The following is a 17494-nucleotide window of genomic DNA, read 5'->3' as shown; positions in this document are numbered from 1 at the left end:
TCCAAGGCCAGGTTGGATGGGGCTTGGAGCAACCTGAGATAGGGAAGGTGTCCCTGCCCATGGCACAGGGTGGAATGAAATGAGTTCAAGGTCTCTTCTGACCCAAACTAGTTGTATGATTCTATGATTATAAAATAGAGAATGATTGCGAATTGCCCTTTTTTTAATAGGAGGTATGACTGCTGTAACCTGGGAACCCCAGCCATGCAGGCCAAGAATTTTGGTTCTGTGCTTCAGCCCAGTTGCATTTGCCACCAAATGTTTATGACTTCAGGAAAGTTTGTGATGGTGTTGGGGTTACTGGGACCAGTTGTGATTCTTAGGCAGTCCTTTTTTCACACCCCTGCTCTGAGAAGCAGTGAACCCAGGAGCAGGTTAACTGGTGCTGTGAAGCATCTGTGTGGATCTTGGCTACCTCAGAGTGACAGGCTAACAATGCTGGCTTTCATCCAAGCTGGCTGTGTGCAGAGGGAAATCCTACCACATTTTTTTTAAACTTAAAAATAAATGGGGAAGTTTTACTCAGACCAGTTACCAATGTTTCTCTGTTCCAAATGTATTTTGAAGACAGTCCATCTTTGAGAAGGTCTTTGGTAAATTGATCTCTGCTTCATCACCAGATTGATTTTATTGGGGTTGCACTTCAAATTACTATAGGGAAAGAAGGGGTGGGGAGTGTAAGTAAATAATAAACACTGTAAAATGGCTCTGTGTTTGTATTATCTTCCCCTGCATAAGAAATGGTAGATATAGTTTGTTTACTGGGATAGGCCCTCAGGTATGCCTTACAAGCCAAACAGATTAACTGATTATCACACTCTATGTGGGGCTGAAAATAGGGCTTCAATTCTAAAGTAGTGTAAAATTAGATTTAATCCCATACTTCCAAGAATTTCAAAGCAAGAGAATATTAGTGGTATTCATATCAAGTAAATACTGTCAGTTTGCAGGTGGGACAGCTGAAATATGGAGAGATTCCTGATTTTGGAAACAGCTGGTGACAAAGCCTGAATCCTTAAGTCCCAGCTCTCTACGATGCTTCAGCTACTAAAGAGTTATTTCCTTTTTGTTTTCACTTTATTTCATTTAAATTGCTGTTAAAATCTTCTAGGTTTGAGAAACCTCCCTAGACCTCTCTTGGTGGCTAGTCCTTCAAGTTCTGGGAGCACTGAGGCTGACAGTGGACTGTTTGCAGTCCCTACAACCCTGCCCCCCAACAGCCGTCATGGGAAACTGTTCCTACCCAGCAAGGAAGCAGAGCTGACCTTCCGGCAGCACCTGGACACCATCAGTGTAAGTGAGATGACTGAATAGAAAATGCAGCATGGTGTGCATGAGCCAGCTTCCAGGAGGTATCACAGGGATTCTGAATTCCTCAGAAAATATGGGCTGCCTTGTGAAGCAGTGCTTATTATCATGCTTAAGTTTAACATTGTATTAAATGAGATGAGATGAGTGAGATTTTGACTATGTAACTGTGCTTTGACCTAACAATACCTGTTCAGGTAATTCACGTAATTCAAATCTGAATACCATCACACAGCCTGATGACACTTATTTGCTGTCTAATTAAGTTGCTCCAGCAAATATATGTGCCAGATTTAGCAAAAACTTATCCCCTTCTGATGTGTAGTTAATTTTAACACAGCCTCATTGCTGTATATAAGGCAAATTCTAATTTTTATGTACACAATCTCAGTAAGAATTTTGTAGGAAGCTGAAGTAGTTGGTAATCAAATGGCTTTTTGGGACAAAGCTTTATCTCCATTAAAAAAAGAAGAAAAAATATATCTTTGGTGGAAAATATTCTGACTCTAGCAGGAAGGGTATTGTGCTATCTGAAACAAAACATAGTATTTTGGTTAATTCTTAATTCATCTTAATTGAAAATAAGAATTTGGGGGATATAATTTATTCTGTGTCTGGATGCTTAAAATACTTGCAATGCTTTTCCCATTGTTGTCCAGATGCAGTCGGACTTCTTCCTTCCGAAGCCCAGGAAGTTACGGAACAGGCACTTGCGGAAGCCACTGGTAGTACAGGTCAGAGCAAAGTGTAAATGCCTGTTTTGCTCCCTGAGTATCAGTAAGTCTGTAGTAATTTGCACATAACAAAAAAACCCCCTGAATTTCCCTCATGCATCCACTATAAAATATAAAGCTGAAATTATGAAGGAATAAACACTTCAGTCTCTAGTGTAACTAGCCATGTTACATTCCCTGTAACCATGAGGAATATCAACAACAGTGGAAGTCCAGTGCCTAAAGTAGTTTGGAGAAATAAAAAAAGCCTCTGGAAGAGGCTTTTGAAACCTGGAAGCAGGTTCTGCTACCTGGGCCTTCTGGCACTGAGGCATAGGCAGTGTTGTCCCTGTGCTGTCCTGTGTTGTCAGTGCTGGAGCTGGCAGCCCTCTTAACTACAAAATTTTCCTTTATATCCTTTGCCTGCTTCCTGCTCAGTAGTGGATGTTAAACTGTGGTGGATATAAGCCTCTCTAGTGAAATAAGCCATAACACACTTTGAAAGAGCAAAAATGGGACTTGGAAAAAGATGTGTGGAAGGAATGGCCAGTTGTTGTGGTGCTTTGGTGACAGACAGGTATTACCCTCCTTCAGACTGCTCTGATAACCCTGGGAAAAGGCACATGTGACAAGGACACCAGAAGCAGGTGAGAAAAAAGAAATCTGAAATCTAAATGATAGTAACCTACTGGGGAAAACAAAGTTCACAAGTGTCACTATACCATTTTTTTCTCCTCTGTTTTGTATAAGAGTAGGGGATGCAGAAATTACCCCTGGACTATTTTTGATCCTGAGATCTTCAGATCTGGGCAATTCCATGTGTTTTAAGAGCTCCCAAGTACACACAGCTGTCTCACTCATCTACACTTGCTGAATTTTAAGAGCAGATCAGTCTGTACACAGACTAGGCACCATGCTTAAGATCACTTCTGAGAGAGATTTGTAAATCACTGCAAGTATAATCAGAGAGGCGCTTAGTTCTAATCAGCATTTCTCTGGGAATTTTCCATGTGGGAATACTTTATTTTAGTAGTTCACAGGGAAAACACATCATTCCTTTCTGTAGCTTTTTTCTCAAGAGCACACTGAAAACCTTGCTGTGTCTGGTGCATGGTAGTAATGCTACGGAAATACTCTGCTATTCTGGAAGGTCTCGTGAGCTCCTGCAACTTATACAATGAGTGTTACTCTCTGTCTCTGTTTAAATCTGTTCTGGTTTATTGTTTCTCTCACACAGAGAACACTGCTCCCTAGACCATCTGGAAATCCGTCCCAGCATGTCTGTTCCTTTTCTATCTTATCCAACTCATCCATTACAGGTGAGTCTAGCACTTCTACAAACTGAAAAGTGTCCCTTAAAACTGCATAAAGAAGTAATTTTTAAAAAGAAGAAAATACTCTTTAAAAATGACAGTGTCACTAGCCTTCAGGATGATGGAATTGCTCTCCTGGATCATTGTGAAGCAAGTCATGCTTTTTATAAAATTTTTTTCTTCAATTTCCCAAGATTGAAATAACAGAAGAGCAAGGAGTGATCAACAGGGAGACAAAATTTGGAATAAAATACTTAGATAGGAATTTTTGTTCTGTAGGGTGTAATAATTTGTCTAGATTTTATATTGGACTTTGCCTAGTACCTGGGATACTGTCTAAATTTTATACAGCATAAGCAATCCACTGCCCATCTGTCCTTTTCTGCTGTCCTTTTCTTGAGTACAGTGGTAGTACAGGTGATCCCCCGTGAAAACCAGCATGAGACCTGAAGGGGTTGTCTTCACTGACAGTATGAGAGCAGCTCCAATAGCACAGCAGCATTTGTTGTTGTGTGTCCATGGCAAGACACTGCTTAACTCACATCACTATTTTAGCTCTATTCCATCATCTCCGCTACTTGCATTCCTGCAACTCGCTGCTGTTTGGATTTTATTTGCTCCCATGGAATTGTGTTGTGTTGTGTTCTGCTTTAAAGGTGTTAGATTTCATTTGCCTGAAAGGTATTAATGCTTCCCCCCAGGGAGAGGTTCGTTTCGGCCAATCCAGTCCTCACTGACTAAAGCTGCTGTTTCTCGTCCAATTGTGCCCAAAGTTCTTCCAACCCAGGCCACCAACCATCTGTCTAGTAAGTCATTCTGAATTCTGCAATAAAACCCATGCTGGTGTCCTCCAGGCAGGTACTGTCGCGCAGTAGAGAGTGGGTTCCATAATTAGAACAATTAATGAGGTTAAAACAGTGACTGCATCTATGTTTTACCTAGAGGATTCTTTTGAGATGAGAAGACATTCAGATGTTTGAAGTGGATTATAAAAGGTCTGGGTGAGGTTGACCCTTACAACAACCTACAATTTTTACATGGATTCTACATGGCTGTCAGAGACAAGATAACAAAATAAGGCTCTATTGTTTCTAGACCTCCTCTAGTAACCCTTAGGAAATTTCTGGAAATTGCATACTTACCAATTTGGAGGACAAAAAAGAAAAAAAATAAAAGAATGGGAGGGGAACTGGGATGTTTCTCAGCTATTTTGATATACCTAGTAAGTGGTTGGAACAGGGCAGAAAAGTTAAACATTTTAGCTAGAAGCAGTGTTAAGCTTGGTGCAGAGAAGCAGCTGACCCAGATGATCAGATCATTACCATTGCTGCTTTTTCACATAGGCGGAGTTTTGACTCTGGGTAAGTTTAAAAAAATCATCTTTTAGGGAATCATAATAAAGTGAAGAAGAAGCTTATAATGTGTTTTTTGGTGTTTTGTCTCACCCGAGGTGCTATTGACTTGGCAGCTAAAAGTGCTGGCATTATCCCTGGTAGTCCCATGCCTGTCCTGGATACAGATGGTTTGCCAGGTGTGTCTCCAATGTCACCGAATGCAGTGCCTGCGGTAGTGACAGGGCAGGAGCCAGCAGTAGCACATCAGAATGGAGACTCCATCACCACTGTGGAGGTCAGAAGCTCTTAAACAAGCTTTTTTCAAGTGCTTAACTGTCTTGTTCTTTCATCATATAAAAAAGCTGTATTATTATGATTCCTCAGTGAGCTTTCTCCTGGGGCTTGCTGTTAGACACTGCTGTCATGGCAGACCCAGTCTGTGTTGTGTACTGTGTATTTGGGGTTGAGGGATCAAAGCATCATCTCATTAAATGAATTTCCATCCTGCAAAATGGTTTGCAGCTGGTAGAGCATTGAACTTGGCGATCCAGAAATCTGGCTTGAAAAGAAATGCTGGCATTTCAAAAATTCAGGAGGGAATCTGGGGCAAAACATGGACTTTTTGGAATTGTATTTGGAATGGAAACTGTAATTTCTTCTTGCTGTTTCTTTCATTGAGACCCAGACGTGTGTTAGTCCATGTCATGTTCTCAGGGAGTTGATGGACAATTTTGAAAGACTTGAGATATATGAAGAGCACAGATAAATGGTGACAGGCATTTATCTCTTCCCTCCCCAGCTGGTCATTCACGTGGTTTCTGTTGTGCTTGCAGGGCTCAGGCCCAGGGTGCCGGGTGTCATACATCAGCCTGCCAACCCGGCCTGAACAGGATGGCTTCCAGGTACAGTGTGTGCTGAAGGAACAATGCTCTGGAATGGGTAGTGTTCTTTGAAAATAGCACTGATATTGCTAGTTAAAACGCCGTACTCCCAGGTAATTGTGCACCACTGGTACTCTCTGGTGGAAATGAAATCGCTAGCATCTGAAGAAGTTCAAAGAAATTCAGGAAAGCTGCTTAAATATGTGTGTGTGCCATTCCCTAAAATCAAAATGATGCTGACAGTCCCTGACCTGTGAGGGATGAACAAGCTTTACATATCTCTTAATAGAGTGGAGGAGTTTATAATTGCTCTGCTATATCTATGAGCATATTTTAAACATCACAAGGGGACATTTCAGCAGTTTGCAGTCCTGCTGCCTCCATGTAGCTAAAGGAGGATTATTAGGACTAAAATTGTGATTGTAATGTCAGCATATATTCTCTTTCCAGAGATTCACTGTTCATTGGACAGGATCCAGTGAGACATAGACAGATACTTAAAGAGTAACTGTGATGGCACTTTTGTAGAAGTGTTGTCATCCTGTCCCCAGGATCCCCACTGATTTCTGCAGTGGGATCCAGGATCTGGTGCTGGATTTTTAGGCCTCAGAATACAGGCTCTTCTTTTCTTCAGTGGAAGCACTTTCCATGCTCCCTGTGATGCCTGCATATGAAAAAATTAGTTTGATTGGAGAGCATAAAGGAGATTAAGATTTTTTAAGATGTTAGGACATGAACCTATGAGGCATTTATTGTGGTAATGTGGCCTTGGGTTCTGGTTCTTGCTCTTAGGACAGCTGTGTATACACTACATCAAAAAAAAAAAAGTTACAGTTCTACGATGAGGTACTGGTAATGAGACTCCTTAAAGATCAGTTGAACTTTAGGAAGTGTAGCTGCAAAAAGTGAATAAATGTGAGTTACCAGTTTAAAATATGTGTATTCTCTTCCAGAAGTTAAAGGGGTTTTGCCTACACAAAAGCAAATTAATACACATCTATTGGGAACTATCTTCTAGATATATCAAAATTATGTTAATTTTAAGATTATGCTTGTTCTGTTATGTAGTGCTGTCTTTGGAATGTTACAGACTCATATTTTTTCAGATTATTTGGCAGGATGTGGGCTGAAGCATATTTGTTTATGATTATAGGTACTTTTCATTAAAATAATACAGATTTATTATATAAATAGTATATTCCTCTAATTTAGGCATATCTACGGGATTTTTTTCCTTAGAAGTCTGGTTTTAATCTGATACACAAGAGCCAAAATGTTGCCTTTTAGTTTTCTGAGTTCTTAATAAATTTATGAATACTTAATTTCATTTTTTTGTAACAGGGTGCATCAGTCCTTTCTCTACCAGAACTGGCCAAGACTTCTCTCCAGAATGGTCTGTCCACCCCTCCACTTCCCTCATCAGAAGCTTCCAGTACTCGGCTCTCTCCTCCCAATGTTTCTGCTCTCTTGGATATTTCCCTGCCTGGACCACCTGAAGATGTGCTTTCCCAAGGCGAACCTGCCACTCAGATCAGTGATTCCATCATTGAAATAGCCATTAGCTCTGGCCAATACAGTAAGTCTAGGACTAACTAAAGTCTCCCTATCAACTTTAAAAAAATCCCTAACATCTTACGTAGCAGCAGAAACTTTTCCAGGAAGCAGTTATTGGGTTATGAGGGTTTTGTGGGTTTGTTTTTTGTTTGTTTGTTTGTTTCCAAATATCTGTTGGAAATAAAATTCTGTGCCTGACTTTTGTTTTCTAGCAAATATGGGGCGGGGGGATTATTGTTGTTGTTTGGGGTTTTTTTCCTTTCTAAACAAAAATTGTTGCAGCGTCCTGTAACTTTACCATATTGACTGAATTTGTGATCCCCGACATCGGCTTACAGGTGAAGGTGTTTCTCTCTCTCCTGCAAAGCTGAATGGCAGTGACAGCTCCAAAAGTCTTCCGTCCCCATCCAGTAGTCCTCAGCAGAGCTGGATTGCGTCTCCCACCCATGATCCCCAGTGGTACCCCAATGACTCCACAGACTCCTCCCTCAGCAGCTTGTTCTGTAAGTGTCCAGATGCAGAGAAGTGCAACCAAAAAGTGTTTTTCTATTAACGAAAAAACCCCAACATTGCTTATCAGAAGTGAATCCTTTGAAAAATTGTAAACCCAGTAGGACATTTGTAGAATTATTCCAAATACTTCTTGCTTTCATTTCCACAGTGTTGCCTTGAGTACATTTTCTCTTTCTTTACAAATCTGTTCCTGAAAAGATCCTATTGCTAGATTGGGGCCCATAGCTTGGGACAAGTAATTCCTTGGCAGTTCCTTGTAGTCTGTTTGGAGCCTGACTCATCAGTTAGGGTGAGACATTTGAACTGTTGTGCCAAAATAAAAAGATGTCTTTGTCTCTGCTGGTGGAAAACCAGACTTTGTTGTGTGCTTGATAAGTACTATCTCAAAGACATGAGGTCAGTCACTGGGTTTGGTTGAGGTTTAAGTTGTTGAGAGTTTTTTTTAAATGAATAATTCACAGGGCCAGTGTAATAAGTCTCCTTACTCTTAGCAGTGTGGTGATGGTATCAATGCTGGCAACACATAATTTTTAAAAGATGGAAGAAATGGGTGTCTGTCCTCCATTTGGAGTGTCCTTGCTTTTTTTATTATCCTCCCAGTTAAGAACACTCAGTGCAGTGACTTACTGATGTACCTTTTCTTTGTAGCAAGTTTCATCTCCCCAGAGAAGGGACGAAAAATGTTACCAACTCCAGCTGGGAACACCAGTGGCACCTCCTTACTGGGACCCAGCCTGCTGGATGGAAACTCACGGGACTCTTTTGTGTCGCGGTCCCTGGCAGATGTGGCAGAGGTATATCAGCAAATTACACTCAGAGTCTGCTTCCTCTTGCAGTGCTGGAAGTTACAGTTACTGGGTACTGTCCCTCAGACCTTCCTGAGATACTTCAAAGGCAGAGGTGCTCTGACACCTGCACTTTAGCTCAGTAGAGAAGAATTACAGTCATAACAGAAAGATGTAAAATTATCTGAGGGTAATTACATGACACCAAAGCTGGTGTGAGAAGCTGCTGTGAGTGCCTTCAACCCAGGTTCTTTTTGCTGAGGGAGGTCATAGTCACCTGTTGGATATACCTTTGTTCTGACAGAGAAAGATTCAGTCATTCTGTTGTGTGTGTCCTGCTTTGTAGAGCAAGAACTGAAAGTGCTAAAGATAAGAGCAAGATTAATAGTGATGCAGCTACAATGCAGTTGGAAGCCTGGTAGGAAAAAACAAGTTAAGTCCAGAAGGAAGAAGTAGGACATGGCTAATAGCAAGTCACCTGAGAGGATGGCAGAAGGTTCTGTGCTGCTGAATTACTTGTCTCTGTTGGCAGACGTATCCCTTTGTTTTGAGCTCTTATGAAGGAGTAGAATGAAGCCCAGCAGTTTTTAAGGCTGTGATACACTCAAGGACAGAGCTCCCTTTCAGAGGGACAGACGGGAAGAATGAGCTGCAGGAATAATATGCAGCTTAGCAAGGAAAGTCCTGCCCTAGGAAGAGACTAAGGAATAACCCCACAGCAGTATCAGCTGGGGACTGGGTGTCTGGGAAGCATCTCTGCTGTACCTGGAAATGCCTATAGACACGAGCTCAGCGTGATCCAGGGTGGATCCAAAGTGCGGAACCAAAGGTTACCAATGATATCATGAGCTGTTTTTAACAGGAGCGTGGCCAGGATATTGAACAAAATTATTATTAATGTGCACTACTCTGTAGAGAGTAGTGTCTGCCTGCTGTGAGATCATGCCTAGAATATTGTCACCAGTTTTGAATACCCAGTATATAGAAGAGAGAGATTAACCAGAGCAAGCTCAGCTGAGGTTTACCAGGAGAGTCAGGCGATAAAGAACCGGTGATGTCTAGGCTTGTTCAGCCTAGAAAAGGCTTCAGGGTGAGAGGGGCCCTGCTGCCTGGCAATGCCTGCAGTAGGGTCATTAGGAAGATGTAGCAAGCCCTTTACAGAATGGTGATGGGAGGTGTGGGAGAAACAAGCAAAAGCTGAACTGAGAAAGGTTCTGCTTTACCAATAGAAAAACTTCACTTTGACCATAGACAGGCAAGAAAACAAGTTGCCCAGAGATGTTATGCAGTGACTGTCTTCAGAGCTTTCCAGGGCTCACATCAATAAAGTTCCGAGTGAGCTGGTCTGTCCTTATGGGTGAACCTGCTTTGAGCAGGTGGTTGAATTAGAGACCTGTTCAGATCCCTTTCAGTCTCAGTTACCCCACAGTTTAGTTATTAAACTCAGTACAACATCACATGACCACATAACTTGTAATTTCTTGGGAACTTTCCCTTATGGAAGGAATGTGTCATTTCTCTATTGCCATTTGGATTTGGATAAGGAGGGTTCTGTGTAGACCATGTAACTGGGAGCTCATGCTGATCAGCAAGCTCATGCTGATTTAGTGTGACGTTGGCAGCCTCAGACCTGAAACACAGATCCACTTCTGGCATAATTATGAAGATTCTGTTTACTTGGTAGTTAGAAGTTGTCAAGGTGTGTTCTAATTAAAGAAATATATGATAATCTATTTGCATTGTTTTGAACTGACATTGCAGCCCTCAGTATTACCAGCTCCCTTTAGAAGAAAATGAGGTAAGCCTCCATGTTATGCACAGGAAAGCAGCTCTTGTGGTAGTGGTAGTATCTTTAGATCATCTACCTGTGCACCTTAATGCTAAATTGGAGCAGGTAAGACCCATTGAGAGTATAGATGGTTAGGCTTTTTAGAAGCTTCCATGTAGTTGTGGATGAGAAGAGCTGTTCTCTAACTCAGGTCAAGTGAGATAAAGTGTCTCTTTCATATGAGGAGAGGCTGGGAAGGAAGCTGAGGGAGCCAGACTCTCCTCAGGATGAGAGGCTGCAAGCAAAATTTGAAACACAATAAATTCCGCCTGAAGACAAGAGATCTATTTTGAGGTAATCAGGCATGGAAACAGGATACTCAGAGAGTTTTGGAATGTCTGTGCATGGGCATAATTCAACAACTACCAAGGTCCAGGGCAGCCTGTTCTAAGCTGACCCTGCTCAAGTGAGATGGTTGGATAAAATGCTCTCAGGATGTCCCTTCCAACCCCAGTTATTCCATGAAATTGCCACTGACATGTAGCTCATCTCTTCTCTCCTTGTATCTTCCAGGTGGTGGATTCCCAGCTGGCTTGCATGATGAATGAGAACAGCATAGATTACATATCTCGGTTTAATGACCTTGCCCAGGAACTGTCAATACCTGAGCCGACTCGCAGGGAGATCCTGTTTGATGGAGGAGGTGGTGGTCCCCCAAATGGGGATCTGTCACAGTAAGGGAATGACCAGCAGGCTGGTGCAGACTGTTCAGCTAAGTTGGAGCTTGCAGAGCTGGAACTTGACAAGGGCAGCAGCTGAGTCTGAGTTATCCCTGTCCTGTGTGCTTCTTTCTAACAGAGAAGCATTGGTTTCAAAGGTCTCAAGAAATACTTGCAAGTCCTGGAATGTGCAATATGCTGGCAATGACAGAACATGGAATAACATTACAGAAGATAGTGTGTCCCTGCATCAGCGATGTAAGATTGCAGGTTTGTGGGACAGTCCTGGACTTGTACTTTGGAATAGCCTAAGCAAGCAGCTCAAGTAGGGATGGGATTGCCACAAGCTCCTGTTTATGAATTATTGTTTGCATAGTGATCAAAATGCCATGCTTTCTGATCCCCGTGAAAGTTGTGGAGGATGAAGGGTAGGTGTGGGTAGGGGAACCATTGTGTATCTTGACACGTCCTAGTTGGCAGTCTTCTTAACCATTCAGTCAAACTGAAGTTGTTGCACTCTGTTCAGGGCACTGCCACTCCTCAATGCTGTGTTCTTACAGACCACTCTGTTCCTTTGGCTCTTTGATCATTCCAGCAGGGCTCACACCTGCCTGCTTGTTTGGTAGGGGAGTTCTGATCTGCCCTCCTCCCATGCTGCTTGGATCCCCTACTTTTAAACCTCATCACATCACAATCATCATCATCACCCTGACTGCACTCATATTCTTAACCTTTGAGATTCTTCAGCACATTGCACAGTTCACCCTGTGAGTGGGAGAGTGCTTTATTGCTCTCCCTGAAGAACAGTTGCTTTTTAGGTCTGGAAACGTGGCAAAAGAGCTTACACTAGGAAAACTGTCATAATTAATCTTGACTTTGCTGGAAACATGTAAATATTGTCATCTTCATAAAAACTGAGGATTTACCTGGGAGAGGAAATAGGAAAGAATATTGTAATGTGTAGGAACAAATACTAGGTTAATGCTAAAGCAGTTGAGACCGGTTTTGTGTTATGAAGAGAAGTGTCAAGTCCTAGCTTAATCCCTTAGTCCTTCCCTACTTCCTCTTTCTTCTGTGAACTCTGGGTGCTCTGTAGTACCTCGCCATTATTTTTAATTACAGTCACTCCCAGGCATCAGTGGGTCTGGCATTCCCTCTCTGAAATCCCTGTGCATTTAATGTTGTGTTTTACTGTAGGAAAAACCCAGATACCGATTCCAGTGGGTTCAGTGGGATAGCAAGTTAGTAGTTAATCCATAGTTAATTTCTGGGGAGCTGGTTGTCTGTCAATTCTAGCTTTATAACTCAGGAAACCTCCTCTCCTCTCCTCTCCTCTCCTCTCCTCTCCTCTCCTCTCCTCTCCTCTCCTCTCCTCTCCTCTCCTCTCCTCTCCTCTCCTCTCCTCTCCTCTCCTCTCCTCTCCTCTCCTCTCCTCGATACCCATGTTGTGCCCCTTTTCTAAGCACTTGTCTGCTTCTCCAGTTAGAGGATGTTCCTTGGCTGGTGTAAGTAGATCTGAACTTTTCCAAGGGGCTGCTCCTATATACACCTCAACTTTGTATTAATAATGAATAAACAAACCTTCTCCATCCCGTAGGCTGTTATCATGGGTTCATTTGCCAACTTGCACTATACTTAGGTGGATGTAGTTTTGCCTGCCTTTAGCTACTCGTAGAAGGCATTTCTTTGACTGGGAGTCTATTGTAACTTGCTCACAATGCACTGACTCTGTTTGCTGTTCGCCCAGTCCCTTCACTCTGCTTTAGGCAGATGATTTTTAGCATCTACAGAGTTGGCCTTGTGTTTTCTGTCATTAGGAGAAAATTGAATAAGTTTTCTGATGCACACAGAGCCTAGTTTGAGAATTCTGACAGAATTGTCAGGAAATCACATAAACCTGGAATAGGAAAAGTTGAAGGCTGTCACAGAAATGAATGCTGGGGCCTGACAACACCTGTTACTCTCAAGAGTCATGCACACTAAAACTTTTCAGTTTTACTTATAATTTAGCTGTGTTTTGGTTTGGACTTTACCAGATTGTTCCCTCTTGGTTTTGGGTTCCTCCATTACTAATGCTTATTATTCTATGTGCTGTGTCTCCAGAAATCCTTCAGATTTGCAGGACAAAAGTAGAAGGCACCTACTATGGCTGTGGATTACAGAACGTGCAGGAGGAAATGTGTTACATTCTAATCAAGTACTGTCTAAAAAGAAATCTGAACTCTCATTCTTAAACTTCTAAATATTGCAAGAGTAATGTGAGGGTCTCCAATGTATTAGTAACTTGACAAACTTTTCATCTTCCCCACTGATGCTGGTAACACAGTGGATATGACACTGGGTTTGGCTCTCAAGTTGCCTAGAATAAAGACCAGTGTTGCTGTACCTGCTGCAGGAGTGGAGAGCAGAGCAGTTCATCCTGATCCATGAAGGCTTTTTGCCTGCGATACAAGGAGCTGTCAGCTGCCTTGCCTCAGCCTACCCAGGGGGAAGAACCCAACTGCAGAATGAAGGCAGCACAAGTGGCTATTTCTGATGATGCCATGACATCAGAAAACTTCTAATACCCTGAACCTTTGCAAGTGAGCTTGAACCACCCAGTAATAACAGAATATAAATTACAGAAATCAGTTCAGCACTCAGAATGTTGGGTTAGAAGTGTTTGGCGTCAGCCCCTTAAAAGTTGGCATTATGAAGCAGAGTTTGATTTCAAAATGTAATTGCATTGCAAACTGCTTTTTAAGAATAAAGCCCTTTGAGGAAAAGGGAAGAACTTAAGAATAATGAAGATCATTGTGGTAATTCTGAATTGATGCAGTATTTGTTACCCTTACTATGTGAAAGGCCATTTAAACACATTTCTGATTGGACCAGCTCTAGATTTTAGGTGAATGTTCTATACAATAATAGTCATCATCAGTTTGTGCCTGAGACTGCTAAGGAGGTGGTGTACACACACACACACGTGCATGTGCGTGCGCAGATGGCAGGGGGTGGTAATGCTCAAAACTTCTTAATCATTTCAGCTTCCCCAACAACAGTAACAAAATCTATATGAGGGACAATGTCAGACTAAGCAGACTTCCAAGCAAGTGACACGGAAGTGTGCACAGTATCATTTCTGAAGTAGAAGTGACTTAATTAGGTTAGTACCTTCCTGGGGCACCATGAGGTATTGGAGAGGACTAAGGGACACTAATAGTCTCCAGGTCTAGGATTAACTGCTCTAGGCTTTTCCCTCTCAGTGACCATAAGGCAGTTCTGAGTAGCTGACAAGGTAAACGGCAGAAGATTGGGTGTCTTATCACCATAGGCTGGGTGCAGAGCAGTACCATAGCCCAAGGCTGGATCCACCCAGGTGTGTGTGCACACACTGACAGAGATCTGTACAGGATGTTGCATTCTGATCACTTACACAATCCATTTTATTCTGCATCCCTAAATCTGCTAAGCATAGGAATAGTAACTGTTTTTCATACAGCATTGTTAAGCCATTTTTTGACACCCTCCATATTTTTAAATTGAATTAAATGGCTTGATTCAAATCTAACCTATAAAGACATCTCAATTATTCACAGCAGATCCCAGAGTGGAAATTCAGTTGCATTTTGTTTTCTATGCTCAGACTTCAGATGCATTTAAAAGGAAAGTACTGCACTTTTTTTTAACCTTTTCAAACCTTTCAATCTGTTAATTTCACAGCAAGTTGTAAATGTTACCTAAGTGAAACCTTGGCAAGCACTACGGCAATAAGTTATCATTAATTATTGAAACATGATAACTGCTTTAGAGCTTATGGTTCTGGCAGCAAAATGTAATGCTGTTTCTTTTAATAATAGTTAAGCCATATCATCTAAGGTTTCTGGCTTGTTTGAGATGTGAATTTGTTTTATAGATTATAAATATACCTATATAGTGTATGTATAAAGCAAAATGCCTGTCCTTACTGATTATTTTTTGTACCATACTGTAAATTATATTATTTATTCTTTACCAATTTTGGAAAAAGGTGTTTTGGTTATTTAATATAATATACAAAAGCTGTTAAACTTCTTCTGTTTAAATTTCCAATTCAACTTGTAAAGCTGTTTTTATTCTTGTGCATAAATACATACTAATACTTGGTCTAACTTGTGTCCAGTATGTTCCTTGCTGTTCATATCCTCTCAGATTTTTTTTCATTTAAGCTTTATTTACATGATCATGGCCTTGTGGAGGTGGGAGTTAAGATTCGTCCATAAGGCCATAAGGTGATTTGACTGCAGTGAAATCAGTTGCCTAACTCCCACTGGCATCTCCCATCCCAGAATATTGATGACTCTCACCATTATCAAAGAAAATTTTGGTAGGATTGTTCTTGCTTTACAGCTTCAGTAGTGTCTGCTCATGGTGAGTTTCAGAAATGTGGCAAATCAGAGGGCTGGTTATCATAAATGGCCTGTCTTGGGCCATGGGCACCAGAAACAAGGGGGAGAAAGAGAAAATAACAAAGAAGAAAACCACCAAAAAAATCTCATCCACCACCACCAAGAAGGTACAATAAAAATGGTAGTGTATATCTTGGGGGTTTGGTTGGGTTTTTTTTCCATTCACAGTTTCAGATAGGCAGAAACTCAGCTGTGGAGGTTGTATTCAGGCCATCATGTTTTATACAGCCACTACCAGAAACACCTTTTCACCCTTTTCATCCTGTTCACTCAAGAACAGGAAGCCCTGATAGGGTTGCACAGTCTATCTTCAGAGCTTTCAAAGATAAAACTAACTAAAGCCCATAGAAAGGTAGTATGACCCAGCACACCCTGCTCTGGGCAAGTTGGACTCAAGGCTTGAAGTTTCTGTGATCTAGGTCAGTAACCAACTCCTTTTTGTACACTTTTAGGATTTTGGTCTCTATGACATACAAAAAGGCAGCTTTAATATTGCGCTGAGAAAGTTCACTGAGAAAGTGCAAGTGTATAATCAATCAGAAATTAAGAATGTTCTGAAAAGGTCAACATAAGTTTTATTAGTATTAATTTGATAGTTCCCATCTAAAAAGGGCATAGTTATCTCTCCCACCACTTTACTGAGAAAATTGGGCTAGGACCAAGTTTGAGCTCTTTCTGTGCAGCTTCTCCCCTCCACTGGCTGTGAGCCTTTGTCAGCATAAAAGACCTTTAAATCTTTACCACCTTCTGTCAAAGCTGCTACTGAATCTTCTCTCACAATTTAGCTAATTTTGCCCTTAATGACCAAAATTTAAGACTATAAAAACAAAAGGAATGAGTCTGAAAAATGATTAGCAAAACAAGATACTGCAGTGATAGTACATATTTTTCATGCTATTTTGTAAGCTTTATTTGATTTGTTTTTTTCAGTTCTTCAAAACAAAAGCAGAAGTATGCTGCTAAATTTATGCCTCTAAGTTTAATTATTGACATTTCATAGCTGTAGAGCTGTGAAATAAAACCTTCAGCTGAAAATGTTAGCTTGTAATATTACAGTCAATGAAAAATGGTTAGAAAGGCCAAGTAATGCTGGCTCTGCAGGTGCAGCTATACCATCTCCTCCCAGTGCAGGTTGTACAGACAGCTGGTGGCTTTCATTTGGCAGTCATCCCATGCTTCAGCCGCAGAGCTGTGAGCAAATCATGGACACATGCCAGGGAGCAGGGTGGATCACAGCAGCTGGACTCTGCTCAACACTGTGCTGACAAACCCCTGTGCACACTGACAAGGCCAGATGAGGTATAGGGGCCCGACACACAACAGTCACAGAATTGATCATGTTGGAAGGGCCCACAGTGGCTCATCTGATCCCCTTTCCCTGCTCAAGCATGGTCATCCCAGAACACATGGCATAGGGCTGTGTCCAGATGGTTCTGGAGTATCTCCAGTGAGGGAGAGTCTACCCCCTCTCTGGGCAGCCTCTTCAGTGCTTGGTCAGTGCACAGTGAAGAAGTTCTTCCTCATCTTTGCGTGGAACTTCCTAGGCATCAGTTTCTGCCTTTGCCTCTTGATTTACTAGCTGACACCAGAGAGAAGAGCCTGGTCCATCCTCTCAATACCCATCTTTTAGATATTCATACATATTAATGAAGTCCCCTCTCAGCCATCTCTTCTCAAGGTTCAACAGGTCCAATTCCCTCAGCCTTTCCTCATAAGAGAGATTCTCCAGACCCTTGACCAACTTAGTAGCACTCTGATAGAACTGCTCCAGGGGCTCCCTGTCTCTCTTATACTGTGGGGTCCATATGTGTACACAATGCTCCAAATCACCAGGGCTGAGTTGAGGGGCAGGAGCATCTCCCTCCACCTCCTGGTAGTACTCTTTTTAAGGCCTGAACAATATTGCCCTTTTTGGCCCTGAGGCACACAGCTGGTCAGGGACAGATAGCTGTGTACCAGGACACCCAGGTCCTACTCTGCAGCACTGCTGTCCAGTGGGTCAGCTCCCAGTCTGTACTGGTGACCAGGGCTGTTCCTCCACAGGTGCAGGACCTGCATTTCCCCTTGTTGAATTTCAGAAAGTTCTTCTCTACTGTTATGAATGGATGTCAAAATTCATATTTATTAGAACAGAGAAATAGATTCAAGATAGTATAAAATATTAAGGTAGATAGATATT

General features: G+C 41.8%; 1 protein-coding gene across 1 annotated transcript in view; it reads left to right on the top strand.

Annotated features, from left to right (window-relative positions):
- CRAMP1 (cramped chromatin regulator homolog 1) overlaps positions 1 to 15018 on the top strand; it is a 43121-nt gene extending 28103 nt beyond the window's left edge. The window contains exons 8-17 of the mRNA XM_038151621.1: positions 1112 to 1293; positions 1968 to 2042; positions 3259 to 3340; positions 4036 to 4140; positions 4785 to 4963; positions 5502 to 5570; positions 6891 to 7125; positions 7442 to 7606; positions 8265 to 8410; positions 10743 to 15018. Of these exons, the coding sequence (XP_038007549.1) occupies positions 1112 to 1293; positions 1968 to 2042; positions 3259 to 3340; positions 4036 to 4140; positions 4785 to 4963; positions 5502 to 5570; positions 6891 to 7125; positions 7442 to 7606; positions 8265 to 8410; positions 10743 to 10907 (1403 nt within the window). The 3' untranslated portion in view covers positions 10908 to 15018. The remainder of the gene's footprint in view (positions 1 to 1111; positions 1294 to 1967; positions 2043 to 3258; positions 3341 to 4035; positions 4141 to 4784; positions 4964 to 5501; positions 5571 to 6890; positions 7126 to 7441; positions 7607 to 8264; positions 8411 to 10742) is intronic.
- The last annotated feature ends 2476 nt before the right edge of the window (positions 15019 to 17494 follow it).

The sequence above is a fragment of the Motacilla alba genome, chromosome 14, assembly GCF_015832195.1.
Source record: "Motacilla alba alba isolate MOTALB_02 chromosome 14, Motacilla_alba_V1.0_pri, whole genome shotgun sequence".
In the NCBI taxonomy this organism is placed as follows: Eukaryota; Metazoa; Chordata; class Aves; order Passeriformes; family Motacillidae; genus Motacilla; species Motacilla alba.
Note: the sequence above shows the minus strand (reverse complement) of the source record. Positions and strands in the feature narration are given on the sequence as shown.